The sequence below is a fragment of the Sebastes fasciatus genome, chromosome 21 (genome assembly GCF_043250625.1).
Source record: "Sebastes fasciatus isolate fSebFas1 chromosome 21, fSebFas1.pri, whole genome shotgun sequence".
NCBI classification, from domain to species: domain Eukaryota; kingdom Metazoa; phylum Chordata; class Actinopteri; order Perciformes; family Sebastidae; genus Sebastes; species Sebastes fasciatus.
In genome coordinates this window covers 1,924,990-1,944,577 of record NC_133815.1, presented here as the reverse complement: position 1 = coordinate 1,944,577, position 19,588 = coordinate 1,924,990, and the positions used below count along the sequence as shown (strand labels likewise).

The window sequence follows — 19,588 nt, the reverse complement described above, 5'->3', positions numbered from 1 at the left end:
ATGTTTCCTTTTAGACATCTTTACTTCGTTATTTAGTCATCAATTGGTCGAGTTCAAATGAAGAAATGGAAACCTTTATTTGTCATAGAACATACAGGTACATACATGAAAAGGAAAAGTAAAACAGATGTAGATAACCTTTACTTAACCCCGAAACTTTTACCCAGTACATTGTTCTCTTTTCCAGGGAAGCCTCAGTTACTCACTCTCGCCTGGAAGCTTGGCACCAGTAAAAACTTCTCGTTGCGGGTTACAGTAAGTGCCTCGGGTTAAAGACAGAGAACCTACAGTAGAGGAGAGCGATTTTAAAAGATAACGTTACAGACAGAAACACATTTCTCACATTTTGTATCTGTTCAAAATGAACCTTAAAGGGAGATTTATCAATTATTTAATCCTCTTATCAACATGGGAGTGGACAAATATGCTGCTTTATGCAAATGTATGTATATATTTATTATTGTAAATCAATTAACAACACAAATCAATGACAGATATTGATCCAGAAACCCTCACAGGTACTGCATTCAGCATAAAACAATATGCTCACATCATAACATGTCAAACTGCAGCCCAACAGGCAACAACAGCTGTCAGTGTGTCAGTGTGCTGACTTGACTATGACTTGCCCCAAACTGCATGTGATTATCATAAAGTAGGCATGTCTGTAAAGAGGAGACTCGTGGGTACCCATAGAACCCATTTACATTCACACATCTGGAGGTCAGAGGTCAAGGGACCCCTTTGAAAATGGGACATGACAGTTTTTCCTGTACATGTAGCGTCTGTTTGATTTGTGCTACTGTACGTTCGCAGATGTAGCGTTGCTGGAGGCTTCGTGCTCGCCGTTGTCGCACACGTTTGTGTGCGGCGGCAGTGAGTGTGAGGTTTTCAGTGGCGTTCTAGCTGTGAACGTAGCTGTAGCAGTGTGTGTACAGTTTATTTGTCGGTGAATCAATGCTACAACTCCTCAAGACCGGAGCCAACTCCCTGTATCTGTAACGCCGGCTCCGACTCTCTTAGCTTTTCTCCTTTAAGTGACAAACCGCTCCTGAGTTTTGCTCAGCTTTTTAGCTATTTTTTTAATATTTCTTTTAAGCGTTTAATCGGTTAAAACTCTTAATGTCAGTTAACGGTTAAATGGTTAATTATTAACAATCTGGCCACACTGCCCTAACGGTTAGGGTTGGGTTTGGTATTCAGTTGTGATGGTAAAGGTTGGGGTTAGGGTTGAGGAATGCATTATGTCAATGAGTGTCCTCACAAAGATAGAAGTACAGGGATGTGTGTGTGTGTGTGTGTGTGGGATTATGACTTCCAGAGGTGTAAACTGAGGAAGGAGCTATAGGTGAGTCTGGATTAGATGCAGCTCGCTCCGCTCCAGCTCGGATTAAACCTCGACCGATTTGTTGTTTGAGCTGCTTCCAAACCCGTGATTCATTTTCACGCACAAATAACTTCTCTACACACACACACACACACACACACACACGCAAAGTGGAGGTGTGCGCTAGCCTCATTTAATCCATATTATCACACCAGGTGCCTGTTTTTTTTTTTTTTATTGCCCCGCTGAGACAATCCTGGTTTCTGATGTGTGTGTGTGTGTGTGTGTGTGTGTGTGTGTGTGTGTGTGACTGTTTGTAGGTTAGTGAAAGATTGCTGTGGCCGTAGATAAGAGGATTAGAGTGGAATTAGTGTCATTCCTCCATCGCCGCGAGGAATAGATTCATATCGATTTTAATCAGAGATAGGACAAAAAAAGCTGCAGATAAAACAGACCGAGACAGACGGCGAGAGAGCGAGGAGAGGAGAGGAGTGAATGACGCTGGAGGGGAAAGATTCCTGGAGATCATCGCAGCCGGGATGTTCAGCTGGAGGAGCTGAACCAACACCTGCTGCAGAGATACATGCATGTAGCAACGTGTACATACATGCATTTAAGAGAAAACCTCAAGAGATGATCTCTAGTTGAGGAAACTTCCAGCCTGCCGTGGGATGTCTGACCAAAACCACCAGCGTTAGTCTTCAGGGCGGTGTGGACGGTGTGGACGGTGTGGACGGTGGAGCTGGTGGAGCTGGTGGGGTGGCTGTGGCCGGCGATGCTGGCTGGCGTCGTGTCAGTTGTGGCGGAGGAATTTGTATGAAGCATGAAAGTGGACGTGCTGACTTGCCTGGCTCTGGCCGCCGCCAGCCTCGTCGCCAGAGTGACCGGCGGTCGCAGCACTGGACGCAGGAAGCACAAGGAGGTCTTCCTCGGGGAGAACAGCAAGTTCAAGTTTGGAGGGTGAGACGCACAGACGGACACAGATCACACACATTTGAGTCAGTCGATGATGATTAGTAGCATCTTTCTCGGTTTGTTCTCTGCTGTTTGTGCTTCGTAAACCTTGGGGGCAGCGCAGCAAGCTGTAAACATTGACATATTATCACCTTATAAAGCTGATTTTAGAAAACATTTGCATTTATACATCCAGCCGATATGGAGCATTATTATGGAGCATAGACTGTAAGTGGACGTAGTCACCGTGACGTCACCGGTTGGTTTGTGGACTACGGTTTTGAAGCCTTGAGTTTGGCATTTAAGTCGTTCCCATCTTGTTTTTTTGGAACCAGAAGTGACCATATTTGGACAAGAGGGTGGAGCGGTGGAGGAGCAGGCTGTTCTCACACACCGCTCGTAGCTTTACCTACAAAAAGTAACGCACTGTAATTCGTATATATATCCCACAAAATAAATGTATATGTAATCCACATAATCGTGAACCAGGAAGTATAAAGAGAGACAAACACCACATAGGGAGGAGATCGGGTTGGATAGGTGGGTCCACAAACACCGGACTTCACCCAGGAGTTTTGTTGCCTAAACCTAACTAAGTTGTTTTGTTGCCTAAACCTAACTAAGTTGTTTTGTTGCCTAAACCTAACTAAGTTGTTTTGTTGCCTAAACCTAACTAAGTTGTTTTGTTGCCTAAACCTAACTAAGTTGTTTCCTGTGAAGATGGAAGTTTATTTTGAAAAGACTCTATGCATGTAACTAGTGGAAGTGTACACGTGTGTCATGTGTTGCTGGGCATTTGTAGGGAAACGCGAGAAAAATAAGGAATAACTTTTTTCCGTAAGAAATCACCCCAACTGTTGTCTGAGGATACGTTGGGAGGAGCGAGGCGAAGTTATCAGTTAACGCTAGCTTGGTTAGCAAGGTGCATCCGTAATTCACGTTAACTGTAATATTAATTGAGATGATCATTTTGGCTAGCGGAAAACATGCTTAAAACAAAATGCCGACTCCTTATGGTACATGTCCACAGGGGCGTTTTTTATCGCGAGTGATCGCCTCGCTTTGTGTATAGATGTCTATGAGAAAATGAGCCTACTTCTCTCTTGATTTATTACCTCAGTAAACATTGTAAACATGAGTTTATGGTCTCAGTCGCTAGTTTCAAGTCTTCTTCAATACAGCATGATGTTCATTTAGTAAATTATGGTCCCATTTAGAGTCAAATAGACCATAAAGCAGGGGATGCTTTAGGGCGGGGCTACCTTGTGATTGACAGGTCGCTCCCACAGCATTGTCCGGTCTGGGAGTTGTCCCTGTTTTCGTCTTACAACTTTAACCCTTTCACAGTGTGTTTTCAGTTCTTGAAAGTTAATTGAAACATTTTGGTCGCCTAAAAATGTCTTATTCAGCGTTCGGTTGTACTCCACAAACCAATGGTTGACGTCACGACGACTACGTCCACTTCTTATACCTAGTCTATGATTCTGTGTCACCCAAATGTGAATTTTAGAGTAAAGTAAATACAGAGGTCAGGTGCTCAATCAGTTCAGCATGTAGTGAGTTCAGAGAACTGTAAAGTGCTCTTGAAGATAAAAACAAGAATCACAATCACAGCAAGAAGAAACGTAATATTAAAGGTGTTTATTCAGTTTATATTGGTCTAAAGCACAGTCCGGAGTCAACCTCTCAGTCTTCATCAACAGATTGATCAATCAATACCTCAAAGCTTTACTCAAGTACCGTCCTTGAGGATCTACAGTATTGATGCTTCTATGTTAGAGTTTATTCTGTGGTTGTGATTTCATTTCTAACGAACACGTCACACAGAGGTTCTCATAGTTCAATCACTTTCACTTCCCTGTTTCATAGAAAAACCACACAAAAACACTTCTAGTTGGATTATTTAATTATTTTAAGAAGTGAGCTCACAGTAATATTCCTCCCTGACGGTAATTTCCATTTTTCATTGACTGGGCTGTTTTTTGGCTCACAAGTTTGAAATAATCCAGCTTTTGGCGAAGAGAGCGGAACAGGGTTTATTTGGTTTTCAGGAGAAAAAGAGCAGCTTTCCTGGAGTTCCTGTTGGAAATAATGAATGAAAGAAAGCAGCTGCAGTTCTCTGACAAGTTGCGTTAGTGAATAAAATCACTGAATAGATTTCCATCAAAACTTTCTATTACAACTAGGGCTGTCAAAGTTAACGCAGTAGTAAAGCAAATTTTTTAATAATTTCTTGAAGGCATTAATGCAACTTGCGATTTTTACGTTGTAGCGGCTCAGTTTCAAAGCTAGAGTGAAGATACTGGTATCATATGAAACTACAAAACCTGATGAATCCATCGGTACCAACCGTGTCATACTAGCTGGTCATGAAGGAGGTTAAATAACACTCCAAACGTATGCTAAATGTTGGCGAGGAAAAACGGTCATGTCCATTTTCTGACCTCCAGATCAGTGAATGTAAATGGGTTCTATGGGTACCCACGAGTCTCCCCTTTACAGACATGCACACTTTATGATAATCACATGCAGTTTGGGGCAAGTCATAGTCAAGTCAGCACACTGACACACTGACAGCTGTTGTTGCCTGTTGGGCTGCAGTTTGCCATGTTATGATTGGAGCATATTGTTTTATGCTAAATTCAGTACCTGTGAGGGTTTCTGGATCAATATCTGTCATTGATTTGTGTTGTTAATTGATTTACAATAATAAATATATACATACATTTGCATAAAGCAGCATATTAGTCCACTCCCATGTTGATAAGAGGATTAAATACTTGACAAATCTCCCTTTACGGTTCATTTTGAATAGATAACAATGTGATTAATTTGCGGTTAATCGCGGTTAACTATGGACAATCATGCGATTAATTGATTACATATTTTAATTGATTTACAGCCCTAATTAAAACATGTAAATCCCCATAGTGCTGCTGAGCATAGTCATCCTCATGGAACAATGTTTATTTTTAACACAAATGCGGTGAATAACTTACAAACTGAAGGATTTAAACCACTCGTAAAAACATCACAGAAGCATTAAATTGTAGTATTTTTAATTATTCAGGTGTAGCTTTAGGATGAGAGTAGTTAGAGATTCATCTTAAAACAATAACCGCAATAAAGAAAATAAACTATATTTGTTGGAGCTGGGAAAAATAGATTTAAAAAAGATAATTTAATGAAAAATAGTTGGAAATATTTATTGAGTCTGGTTGACATACCAAAAGTTTTATTTGAAACGTCTCACTGGTGCAGAAAGAGTTGCAAATCAAGTCACATTTGTTGTAGACTATATACTGAGGTGTTGTAATAATAACAGCCCTGTACTTTATTACATATTATCACACCTACTTAGTGTCTGCATTAAAAGCCTGTTTATTAAGACTTTAATTGAACTCTGGATTGATTCCAGATGAAACGGTTGCTCTATGTTGGCACAACCGTTGACAGACAGCTGACGTGTGTGTGTGTGTGTGTGTGTGTGTGTGTGTGTGTGTGTAGCAACAGCGATATAAATAACATGATCAGTTGATCCGGTGACTAATGTCGCTGCCCGGCCCCTCGTCGTATGACTGACAGGTGATCTGTGGGAAATATAACACAGAAACAACACAGAGATTAAAGCAAAGTCACATAGAAATGAGTCAGTGGTGGAATGTAACTAAATACATTTACTCAAATACTGCAATTAAGTAGTATTTAGAGGTACTTGTACTTTAGTTGAGTATTTGCTTTTCATGCTACTTTCTACTTCTACTCCACTACATTTATCTGACAGCTTTAGTTACGTTACAAATTTAGATTTTTACCCAACAAGAGATACCCTATGAGCATGTTCAGACCAGCATGTAACCTCCGGGTCTGAGAAGTGAAGCCAATGCGGAAGTGCCATAAACCTGCATTCTTTCTAACAGCCAGCAGGGGGCGACTCCTCTGGTTGCTAAAAGAAGTCTGATTGTATAGACGTCTGATGAGCTTCTACTTCTCACTTGATTTATTACCTCAGTGAACATTGTAAACATGAGTTTATGGTCTCAATCTCTAGTTTCAAGTCTTCTTCAATACAGCATGATGTTCATTTAGTAACTTATGGTCCCATTTAGAGTCAGATAGACCATAAAGCAGGGGATGCTTTAGGACATGGCTACCTGCTGATTGACAGTTCGCTACCACCGCGTCACTGTCGCGGCGTTGTTCAGTGTTTGGTTCTTCTAAAATACGCTCTGAGGAGTCGGCAGTTAAGGACATTTCATTTTAGTTATGTTTTCCGCTAGCCAAAATTAGCATCCCATTTAATATCAAAATGCAGTATGCAAAATGTGCGGGTCAAAAATTACAGACGGAGACGCAAATAGCATTACATTTGGTGAAGAGCGCATTATGACTTGTTTAGGACTCGAAACTCAAAGGACTCGGACTCGGGACTTGAGTGCGAAGACTCGTGACCTGCAAAACAATGACTGTGGTTTTAGTCAAAATGTTATTAACGTTAAGGTATTAGTAATAATGTTAAGGTTTGGACTAATCAAACATCGTGAAGGTGGCACTTTCTCAACTTTTCACACTATTTTCCCTATTTTTACAAACAGGAAATAATCAGAAGATTAATCCCTAATGAAAATAATCATTATTTAATACTAGAGCTGCAATGATTAATCAATTATTAAATTAATCGCCAACTATTTTGGTTTTTTTTAAGGGAAAAAAAAAGGTGTAATTCTCTGATTCCAGCTTCTTAAATGTGAATATTTTCTGGTTTCTTTACTCCTCTGTGACAGTAAACTGAATATTTTTGAGTTGTGGACAAAACAAGATATTTGAGGACGTCATCTTGGGCTTTGATCGACATTTTTCACCATTTTATAAACCAAACAACTAATCGATTAATCGAGAAAATGATCAACAGATGAATCCATAATGAAAATAATCATTAGTTAATAGCTCAACCAGCTGCAACAGCAAAATCCTGCTTTTACATTAATGCATGAGTAATAATAATCTAATGATATAACAGTCACAGTTTAATACTTTAACTACATTTTGCTGATTATACTGACTTTTTCTTCATTTTCATAAATGTCCTGAAAGTTTTGTCAAACTGTTTTTTAAAGGTCGTGAATGAACCTTAAAGCTGAACCCTCTGAAGCTGCTTTAAACATCTCAACGTGACGTCACATCGTGTGCGTTTTCAGCAGCAAAACCCAGAAATGCAAACTTCATTGTGACGTCCTCCGTCAACATAAAGTAAACACAACGTGCAGTTAAACAAACTCTAAACTACTATATATATAAAATATGTCTGACATTCAACCAGGGAAACCCCGACGAGACGACGTTCGGGATGTAGAAGGTGTAATTACAGTCTGAGCACGGCGGCGGCCTCTCAGCTGCAACGCATGCTGCATCGTGTGTGTGTGTGTGTTTAGAGGGGTAAACATGCACGTGAGGTGAGCGCACGGTGGGAAAACGAGATAAAAGTTGTTGGAGCTTTTCTCTGCTGACAGATGAAAAGCCTCTCTGAAAGTCACACACACAGTTGCTCTCCTATTATTGTGAGGTCAGACAATGTGTTTGAGCCAAATCCTGTCTCCATAATCCCTTAAATTAACCTTGAAACAAACACTACAATCCCCTCAAACAAACCAAATTCAAGAATAATCTCAAACCTGAAGCCAATAACTCAACACAACACTTCTTTTTAAAGTTGACAGGTCATTTACTTAAAGATCCCATATTGTGAAAAGGGAGATTTTCATGGCTTTTATACTATAAAGCTGGTTTAAGTGCTCTATAAATACTGTGAAAGTATCAAAGCATTTCTCAAACCATAGAGAAATACACACAGCCCGTATTCAGAAACTGTGCTTTCTAAACAACCTGTCAGGATCTCTGTAATTTTGTGATGTCACAAATATACAATATATACATATATATACTGTATATAGACCATTACACAGTTTTAAACATTTTAAATGTGTCCCAGTTTATATCCTGTTACAGGTATATTCAGGCAGACAGTATGAGGAAAATAAAGTTGTTTTTTATACACTTAAGCACGTAAACATGATCTAGTAGAAACACATTATGAAGTATGTTAAGTATGAACCTGAAAATGAGCACGATATGGGACCTTTAAAGAGGCACTGCACACTTTAATGTGTTTTTTGAGCTGTAAACTAAATGATATGACTGCACTGTGGTGAAACACATCAATGCTGGTGTTGATATCATAGAATGTACAGTTTATATATTGGTGCCGTCAAATGGGGTCGTGTTTACCGTGTTTACGAGTTGAAAGGCCCCTCATGTCGTATTCACAACCTCTGAAGTGGGAAGTTTCTGAAATTTCCGAGTTCATGACTTGTGACGTGTTTTTTCATTTTGATAGAAATGGTGGAAGTTATTTTTTCGGTGCATAATAAGTTCATAAATTGTAATTTTAGTCGTATATTGTTTTTCTTGGTAATTGTATTATATGTCTGAGGGAAATTCCTAAAGACCTCATCTTTCTCTTCCGTCATTATACCTTTACATTTCCTGCATTATGTTACCAGCTTGCTAGCTTGCTAAACTGTTAGCCTCTGTTGCTTCTAGACGCCGACAGCAACGTTATTATTGTCGTTGCTTAGTAGCGGCGTTCTCACGACTTAACCACAAACGTATTGTGTACACGACTTCCCATGTTGTAAACACGAGCTCACGTGTTTCATTTGAAGGCAGCATGTGTATGTATGAAAGAAGTGGACGAAGTCACCGGGGCATTTTGGCCATCGCCATCTTGGTTTTTGGCCGTCGCCATCTTGGTTTCAGGCCGTGGCCATCTTGGTTTCGGGTCGTCGCCGTGGTGGTTTTGGGCCGTCGCCATGTTGGTTTTGGGCCATCGCCATGTTGGTTTTGGGCCGTCGCCATGTTGGTTTTGGGCCGTCGCCATGTTGGGTTTGGCTGTCGCCATGTTGGGTTGGCCGTCACCATCTTGATTTTTGGCCGTGGCCATCTTGGTTTCGGGCCGTCGCCATGTTGGGTTTGGCTGTCGCCATGTTAGTTTTGGGCCGTTGCCATCTTGGTTTTTGGCTGGTGCCATCTTGTCCTGTGCTGACTACAATGTAAACACATGCGCGTATAGATGTTATGGTCAGAGTTAGTGACGTAGTATAAAAAGCAACCACTTATGGTGGGAGGGTCGGGAGGGTCGGGAGGGTTGGGAGCATTGGGAGGGTCGAGAGGGTTGGGAGCATTGGGAGGGTCGGGAGGGTTGGGAGCATTGGGAGGGTCGGGAGGTGGATGGGTCCAACAATCACCGGACTTTTAACCAGGAGATCCGTGTTCGAGACCGTTTTTGACCGATGTTTTGTTTTGTAAGTTACGTTAGTGACGTTTTTCACATGACCATTCTCGCATGTTTTTTTATTGACGTTTGTGTCGTGTTTTCTTTAGTTGTGTTACGTTCTTTACGTACGTGTTTTACTTAGTTTACTTACTTATTTTAAGCCCAACCATGACGTTTTACCTTGCCCTAACTAAGTGGTTCTCTTGCCTAGACCTAGTTATGGATGGGTCAGGATTTTCGATTTTTCAAAGTCATTAAATTATAAAAAAATCGACTAGTTTATGCGGCTATCATCCTGTCTTAAAAATATATATATTTTTCCTTGTTTTAACCGTTGTATGTGGCGATTTTCGAAAAATAATGGACTAGTTCCCAGTGATTATGGAATTGTATTTTTGCTTAGAATGCGCATCCCTAAACTTAAGTTCGTTTTTTCTTACCCTAACTAAGTAGTTTTCTTGCCTAAACCTAACTGCACACGTTTGCGTGGCGTACTGATGATGCACAGAATGTCGTGGTATTCATACGCCTTCCTTTGAGACCGGGTTGCAGGTACCTCAGATATGTACTTAAGTACTTAAACAGGAAGGTTGAGGAAGAAAGGACTCACTAGTGTAAAATGCTTATTATCTGCATGACAGCTGGTTTTATGGGTCCTGCAGCAGCATGGAGGATTGTTTTGGAACATGATGAAACGCTTTCTTTGTGTGTGAGAGATAAAGAACACGTGTGCACGCAGGTGTACGCGTGCACACGTGTTTATTTGTTCATGGAGCCGCGCCACGCCTTTGATTAAGGTTATGGTTTTTGGCAGGATGAGAGCGAGCGGCGGTGGAGGGAGGACGGACAGAGAGAGAGACAGAAAACCACAAACGGTGTTTTCTCTCATCAACACCTGCAATTACAGTCTTAATAAAGCAGCTAATCACTCAACACACTCTGTCTGTCTGTCTGTCTCTGTGTGTGTCTGTCTGTGTGTGTTTGTCTCTGCAGACGTATTGACTACAAGCTGAAGAGGCAGGACAGCACCAAAACACTGCTGATAAAGAGCGAGCAGCTGCTGAGGATCGAGGAGCACGACTTCGCTATGAGGCCAGGCTTCGGAGGTCAGACAATCACACACACACTCAGAGTCTTCCGTTACTTGTGAAGACCCTCATTGACAGTCCATTCCCTGGCTCTAACCGTAAACTTAACCATCACAACTAAATGCCAAACCACAAACCTCCGTGGTCGGAGGAATTACAGTATGTTTCCATCCATCCCGTCCATCCTCGTGGACCCAATATCTCAGAAACGCCTCGAAGGAATCTCCTCACATTTGGCACAAACGTCCACTTGGACTCAAAGATGAACTGATTAGATTTTGATAGTCAAAGGCCAAATTTCAAGGTCACCGTGACCTTACGATCATCCCTTTCTCGTGGGCCCGATATCTCAGGAACGCCTCGAAGGCCAATTTCTTCACATTTATTTATTTTAATATATTTTTTTAAAATCTTTTTTTATTTTTAATCTAATTTTTTAAAAATATTTTTTAAAATCTATTTTTACATTTATTTATTTTTAATATTTTTTTTAAATATTTTTTTATTTTTTTATTTTTAATATAATTTTTTTTAAATATTTTTTTTCAATCCATTTTTATTTATTTTTAATATCATTTTTTAAAAAAATCAGTTTTATACCCAATCCCCCTCCCTTATCTAGTGTCTTTTATTGACATCTTTTTTAAGTAAAGTTGTGAATGTTTACATAAATAATGACTCCTCCCTTAACCCCACCTAACCGTAACCTTCAAACCGTCCTTCGTACCGGACGAAATGTCTCTCACCATGCAGAAATGTCCTCACTGCAGTCGTTTTAAAACTGAAATTGGTCCTCACAAAGATAACAACACAATCGCACAGAAAGGCACACCTCATTTAATCTCTGAACATTTAATCCGCTCGCTCACACGACGTCCCAACGGAGAAAATCAGCCCTCGTCCCACACTGATGATGCGTACAGGCGGTGGTTTGATGATGTGATGCTGGGCACTGGGTCACCCAGACAACGGATGTGTCAATCCAAAAATCACCAACACTGACCCAGATTACACCGTTGTGTGTGTGTGTGTGTGTGTGTGTGTGTGTGTGTGTGTGTGTGTGTGTGTGAGTATTAATGCATTTGAAATACAGTAGGACTCTGTGTGCTCACTCAAATGTGATTGTGTGTCCCTTTGTGTGTTTTTGGCATTATAATGAGTGCCTCTATGTGTGTGTGTTTTGTGAGAGAGTCGGGGGCGGGGGGGAGGGGGGGGATTCGTGTGCATTAATCTGGATTATATTCCATGTCTGGAGCAGATGGAGGGGTGGGAAACAAACTGACGTCTGAAATGAAGATCATCAGTATCAAACACACGACAATAGCTGCTGCACGCAGACACACAGTTTCATGTTAAATGTTTCCATACGAAGCGGCGCGGATTAAAACCATATCATGGTATGATCTAAAAGCTCCTGAGGAGATAAACGTTGTTAAAGTATCTCTGTGTATTTACATCAAGAGATATGTATTGTTATAGTTTAGTGAAGCCCGTCTGTTAAACAGTGTCGGCCGCGGTCGGAGGACGCGGGGGAGACCGTAGCTTTGGTCTCCAGGACCGGAGTCTCTGCTGTACTCTGCTGCTCTGCCTGCCTTCATTCAAACACCGCGCTCGTTCTCACTCAGCTCTCTCCACCTCACGTGCATGCGCGCACACTACATACTGCAGAAGAGTTAGTTTAGCTCTGAGAATATCTAGTGAAACAGTGGACGTTTGTGCAGAAATAACTGCTGCAGCTCCTCCAGGCCAACAGAGGTTTCCCGTGTCTTGTGAAGTGACGGGGCTCCGCAGAGAGAAACGTTATCGTCTCCGACCAAAACTCCGGTGTCTCCCCCGTTCCCTCCGGCCGCGGTCGGGAGGCTGAAGCAGGAAAAGCCAACACTAGGATCAGCATTGATTCATGGAGAGACCTTGGTCTGGTCAGCTAACATTACTGCCAAGCAGCTGAAATATAGAGTGATATTGTGCTTTTAGCTGACGTGTGTCGCCTCACTGTGTTGACCGATGCTCGTTCATGTCTATGTAGAGCGAGCACGAGCGCGAGCAACAGGACGCTGACTTTCGTTTACTTAACGGCCACAGGTGTCGCTTTTAACATGCAATTTCTGATTCTTACAAACAGTCCCTTTAAGTAAATATCCTTCTTCCACCACTGCCTACATAAAACAAATTAATAATAATGATTAATAGAAAAATAGATCCATGAGTTTGAAGGTTCATGAAGAGTTAAAACACGGCACAGTCCTTCATAATACTCACAGACAGGGTTTTACATCTGTGGAAAGTTAAAGTTAAGTTACAGCAGCAAGTATTTAATCTTTTGTCTGGACAACCGCGAGGTAAACAGTAGAAATGATGGACCAACGTGGCGCCTGGTTCTCTGTCAGACCACCCGACCACCCTTCCTCTGTGTTGTCGCCCTCGCCGTGATCCCATCAAAGTGAGTTACCTGTGTGAGCGCAGCCTGTAGTCACGTTTAAAACAAACCAGCGCTGACTGTTGGTATAAACAGGATTCAAAATGTGCTCTCAGTTTGTACACCACATCATTGATCCTGACCTGAGAGGTTTTTACTCTCATTATTTTGGCGACCACAAGAGGAGGCGTGTCACCAAAATGTAAACTTAGTTTAAGTTTTTGGAACGAAGGACAATGCTGTCATTTCTCTGCTGATGACAGTCTCTTCCTTTCATTCTTCCATTGATCTGAACGTTTTTATCAGAACTAAACTCTCTGTCGCTCTGACGACCTCTGCTCTGGACTGGAAATCCTGGAAATACCTGGAGGGACTAAACCCTCGTGTTTAAGTTCAATAACTTTATAATGTCACAGTGTTTTTGTAACTCAGGATCCTCTTATATCTGACCAGCGACGAAAGATGTATTCAGATCCTTTACTCACTGCTGATAACTAAGTCACACAGTATAATCAGCTTAATTTACTGTCAGAGTTATATACCGTTATTGTTATTATTATGGATAATTATAGAATAGAAGAAAGCCCGTTTTGTCATCTTACAGAATACAACAAAATTAGGAGCGCTACTCCTGATCAGTGCAGATGAAAGACAAAGATTAAAAACAGGAAAAACATTATCACTATTACATTAACATTATTAACATTATCACTATTACATTAACATTATTAACATTATCACTATTACATTAACATTATCACTATTACATTAACATTATTAACATTATCACTATTACATTAACATTATTAACATTATCACTATTACATTAACATTATCACTATTACATTAACATTATTAACATTATCACTATTACATTAACATTATTAACATTATCACTATTACATTAACATTATTAACATTATCACTATTACATTAACATTATTAACATTATCACTAACACATTAACATTAACATTCTACTAATACATCAACATTATTAACCGTATTACTAATACATTATCATTATTATTAAAACATTAACATTATTCAAACATTCACTTTAGTAACATTGTTACTGAAACATTAACATTAAAATTATCACTAATATATTAACATCATTATGCATTAACATTATTAACATTATTACTAACACATTGACATTATCAACATTATTAAAATGATCACTGAATTAAACAAATGTGGATGTTTTTACATGAAAAGTAGTTGTCAATAAAGTTTCTTTCCATTGAATAATTGATTAATTGATAATGGACTAATTGTTTCAGCTGTACCTGTATAAACTGCTGGATCGTTTAATTTGTAACAAAACATCATATTTTATAAACTCTTAAACGTTTTGTGTGTAAAAATCATAATTTGTGAAGTAACTAAAGCAGTCAGATGAATGTGGTAGAAGTAGAAGTAGAAAGTGGTGTGAAAAGTAAAGTACCAATACTTTCAGAAGAGTACTTAAATACACTTAAATGTGTCTGACCCACACGGTGACTCACGGCCTCTGTTTTGCTATCGTATCTTCTCAGTCTATAAGGTTGGTTGGCGTCCGGCCTGTCGTCCAGAGTGGGGACAACAAAAGCACCACTGTCTGCCCCGTCACGGCCCTGCGGCATTTCAACCCACTATAATTTTACACAGAAGGGAAATCTCAGCTTTTTGTTTCTGCCTCAGATAAGCCTATAGCTGCTGCGAGTGTGTCCGAAGAATCAAAACAAATCCCTCCACGGTCCCGAAATACACCGTGTGACAGATGTTAAGGTAGTATTTCTATATCGAGGACGTCTGTAAACTTAAATGAATCCCTACAAACTTCAGGCCACTTTGGTCTTTTATAGTCACACATCATGAGACCAAACGCTCGTAACTGATTTACTAACTTTGGCCTTCCAAACACTTGTATATTTTGTCCGCAGCTCTTCGCTGTGTGACCTCGTCTGGCCCCAATTTCAGGTAACAAACCTTGGCTCTGATTGACAGATGAATTCCCGCCATAAAAACATCAGGTTATAAAAAGTTGCTATTGATGGCCGGCTTGTTTACAACTGTGATTTATCCTTTGATTTCAGTTATTAAATCCATTCAAACAATCCGCCAAATCATCGTTCTCCACCTACTTGAAAGTCTGTCTACATGTGGAAATGGTCACACAGAACTCCTTTGGTGGCATTGTACGTTTCTGTAAACCACGGGTTATGTTGAATGTTGATGAAAAATAGGTTTCATATCAGCCTCACATCACGCTTGCAGAAACACATAATGCCACGTGGTTAACGATGTGAAACGATTGATCAGGTTTAGGCAATAAAACTACTTGGATAAGGTTAGAAGAAGAACATGGTTTATGTTAAAATAACAATGTAACGTAGCGTAACAACGTATCCTCATACAACCGTTCGTATGATATCTTATGAAAAGTTATTCATCATTTATCGTGCGTTCTCCTACGAATGTCCAGCAACACGTGTCAATTTCAGCATGTTACATGCATACAGTCTTTTCAAAATAAACTTCCATCCTCACAGGAAACCTTCTTGGTTAGGTTTAGGAAAAGATTGTGTCTTGGGTTGAAATAACTACAGAAAAGGCGTAACTTGGGCAGTGAAGTTAAGACAAATAAATCAACGTTGACTTCTGGTTTCACACGGGACACGAACAGCGGTCTACTGAGCGAGAGTCCGGTGTTTTTAGACCCACCCGACTTCCTCCCTACACGGCGTTTGTTGCTCTTTATTCTTCCTGGTTCACAGTTATGTGGATTATATACAAATTGATTTTGTGGGATATAAACGAATTACAGTGTATTGCTACGAACCGTGTACGAGAACAGCTTGAACGTAACAATGCAACGTAACAAAGTAACTTAAGGACGCAACAACGGAATGTAATTACGTAACGTAACGATGGAATGTAATGACGTTACAACGTGACGGAACAACGTGACGGAACAACGGAATGTAATAACGTAACGCAACGACAGAATGTAATTACGTAACCACGTGACGGAACAACGTGACGGAACAACGTGACGGAACAACGTGACGGAACAACGGAATGTAATGACGGAACACAACAACAAAATGTAACAATGTAACGGAACGGAACGTAGCAACGGAACGTAGCAACGGAACGGAACAACGGAACGGAACAACGGAACGGAACTTTACGACGGAACGTAACGACGGAACGTGACGGAACGGAACGATGGGACGTAACGACGGAACAACCGTAACAATGTAACTGGCGCCTCTATATAACAACCGCACTTAACGTACTTTCGTACGTAACATTACGTAACAGGCGTAACAACGTTACATAACAAGAGTAAACTCAACATTGACTTTTGGTTTCACACGGGACACGAACAGCGGTCTCCTTGGTGAAAATGCTGTGTCATTATTGTTATTAAACAATAATTAATATATTATAATAATCTCTCTCTACCTTTGATATTCTTATGGATGATAATACATTCACTTCTTTGTTATTGGTTACGTTATTTGAAAAAATAAATAAAGATATTATTGGAAAAAAAAAATTAAAAGCAAAAGCAGCAAATCTTCACATTTGTGAAGCTGGAACCATGAATTGTTTGCCAATCAATCGACTAATTGATTAATGGACTAATCGTTGCAGCTTGTATAAACTGTCAGGTAGTTTAATTTATAACATATTTTATAAGATCTTCATATGTTTTGTGTGTAAAAATTTTCTTTTGTAAAGTAACTAAAACTGTCAGATAAATATAATGGAGTAGAAGTTTAAAGTAGCATGTAGTACAAGTACCTCAAACTCAAATAGTACTTCACTAAATGTAGTTACATTCCAACATTGAATAAATCAAAGTAGAATCTGCCAGATGAATGTGATTTTTAAATGAAATGTCCTGGAACACAACGTCTGCTTGTAGCTGCAGTAAAAATACATCCTGAAGTTTAAAACAAAAATATCATGTTTCCCAAAAGGTTAGCCGTGACGTAAAACATACGTTATTTGCAGTAAGTGTGCTTTAACATAGAAAACCACTAGTGTGGTGTGTGTGAGTGACATTCAGAGCAGAGCTTTGATTACATTTCAGTGTTTCCGCCAGCTTCATGCGTGGCTGGGTTCAGTCCGTATGGATTGTGTAGGAGTCTGACGTTCATGTTCTCCAAAAGCTGCTGAGAGAATCACCTTTTAATCCCCCCCCCCACCTTTCCCCCCCGCCCTCCTCAGATTGGAGAGTCGAATCAAAAACAGTCAGCGTGGCGTAGAGGCTGCACTGAAACATCCTGCGACCTTAAAGCTGCATTATGCTGCTTATGAATTGATCCCTCTGCGGCCTTATTGTGTCCGGTGGGATTAAACGACTCATTCTAAAGCGCCGAGCACACACACAAACATTTTTGGGGACAAACCAAAAAAAACCTTAAAGCTGCACCCGGCATGTGATTTGTTTGTGTTACTAAGGTAAATCTGCTGCAGCTCACTGACTGAGGTTTTGTAGATTTACACGAATAAAAGTCCAGAACTGGATTTAGTGACTAGCAGGACAATCTGTGCAAGACGCAATGAACCGTTGCTGCCTTTCCGTTCCAGAAAGTGAGTTTAGTCGGACTCATTATCAGTCGATTCGGTTCCACAACAGGAGCCGGGACGATTCACTCCCTATTCAATACTATCATGATACTTGTGTGACGATTCGATATGTTTGAATGCATTTAACATAAATGTAAATGTAAAACTATTTTAGGGCTGTCAATCGATTAAAATAGTTAATACCACATTTTTTATCTGTTCAAAATGAACCTTAAAGGGAGATTTGTCAAGTATTTAATCCTCTTATCAACATGGGAGTGGACAAATCTGCTGCTTTATGCAAATGTATGTATATATTTATTATTGTAAATCAATTAACAACACAAAACAATGACAGATATTGTCCAGAAACCCTCACAGGTACTGCATTTAGCATAAAACAATATGCTCCAATCATAACATGGCAAACTGCAGCCCAACAGACAACAACAGCTGTCAGTGTGTCAGTGTGCTGACTTGACTATGACTTGCCCCAAACTGCATGTGATTATCATAAAGTGGGCATGTCTGTAAAGGGGAGACTCGTGGGTACCCATAGAACCCATTTACTTTCACATATCTGGAGGTCAGAGGTCAAGGGACCCCTTTGGACATGGACATGCCAGTTTTTCCTCACCAAAATTTAGCACTAGTTTGCAGCGTTTTTTATCCTCTTTTGCGCTACAACCTAAAAATTGCAAGTTGAGTTAAAGGGACTGTTTGTAACTTCTTACACGTATAAATCAATCCGGGATTATAAAGTAGTCATTTTACGTGTTATTTGCTTTTTTTCTCGTAAAGTTATGACTTTATTTTCGTAATATTACAACTGTAAATCTCAGATGTTGTTTCCCTCAATGTGGTCCTAATACTCCGTAGTACATTGTCTCTTTGTCCCTCACTGCATTAGACTTATATACTATATACTTAGACTATAAACTGTGTTACCTTCATCACAATGATCACATGTTTTGTGGCTCCAGACAGATTATTTTTATTTATTTTTTTTGCCTAAAATGGCTCTTTTGATAGTAAAGGTTGCAGACCCCTGGTCTAGTGTGTGTGGGGTGGGGGGGTGGGATGAGAGTCGGTGTGTCAGTGGGTCCCGGATCTTGTTAATGAGGCCACAGAAGAAACTATTTTTGTGGCGTGAGGTTTTGGTCTTGATGGACCGCAGCCTCCTGCCTGAGGGGAAGTGACTCAAACAGTCTGTGACCAGGGCGGGAGGAGTCGGCTACAATCTGTCCTGCCCGCCTCAGGGTCCTGGTTGCGTTCAGGTTCTCTGGAGAAACCTGTTCTCACTCCCAACTGGTCAAATACCGACGCTTGGTCAGTGGTCCTACACTTCAAACTACGACGCCCTACAGGAGGTACTCCTCTAGCGTCAGTTTTGGCGACGTGTCAGTTTCTGCTCACTACAAGCATAGTGTCTTTTCAAAATAAACATCTGTGTTTATAGGAAACATACAGTTTCTGCTTGTTACATGCATACAGTAGCTTTTCAAAATAAACTTCCAACGTAGGTTTACTTGGGTAGGTTTAGGAAAAGATTGTGGTTCAGGGTAAATTAGGTCAGTTTGTTACGTGAAGTACATATGCGGCGTTAAATTAAATAAGTAAATAAGTGGACAAGTTAAAATTTCCTCAAATTAAACGAAGACAAAACAGAAATTGTTGTAACTGGTACGAATGCACAGAGAGAAGAGATCGCTAGCTCTATAGAATAAGCCTGAAGGAAAAAACCTGGAGTTATTCTTGACTGATCGCTCGCGCCTACGGAGTGCGAGCACGTTCACAAGCAACAGGATGCCGACTGCAGTTCACTCAACGGCCACCGGTGTCATTGATAACAAGGATTTTCTGAAAGTTACATAAAGTACCTTTAATGATATGATGTGAAAC

The 19,588-nt window shown here is 40.3% G+C and overlaps 1 protein-coding gene across 2 annotated transcripts in view; it reads left to right on the top strand.

The window, feature by feature from the left end:
- The window catches only part of LOC141759432 (gamma-aminobutyric acid receptor subunit rho-3), a 34,458-nt gene that overhangs the window by 1,422 nt on the left and 13,448 nt on the right, over window positions 1–19,588 (top strand). Inside the window, exons 1-2 of one of the 2 annotated variants that reach the window (XM_074621487.1) lie at window positions 1,687–2,287; window positions 10,608–10,720. In XM_074621487.1, the coding sequence (XP_074477588.1) occupies window positions 2,151–2,287; window positions 10,608–10,720 (250 nt within the window). In that variant the 5' untranslated portion in view covers window positions 1,687–2,150. Of the gene's footprint in view, window positions 1–1,686; window positions 2,288–10,607; window positions 10,721–19,588 lie in introns of those variants that run through there. The other variant, XM_074621488.1, reaches the window with a different exon arrangement.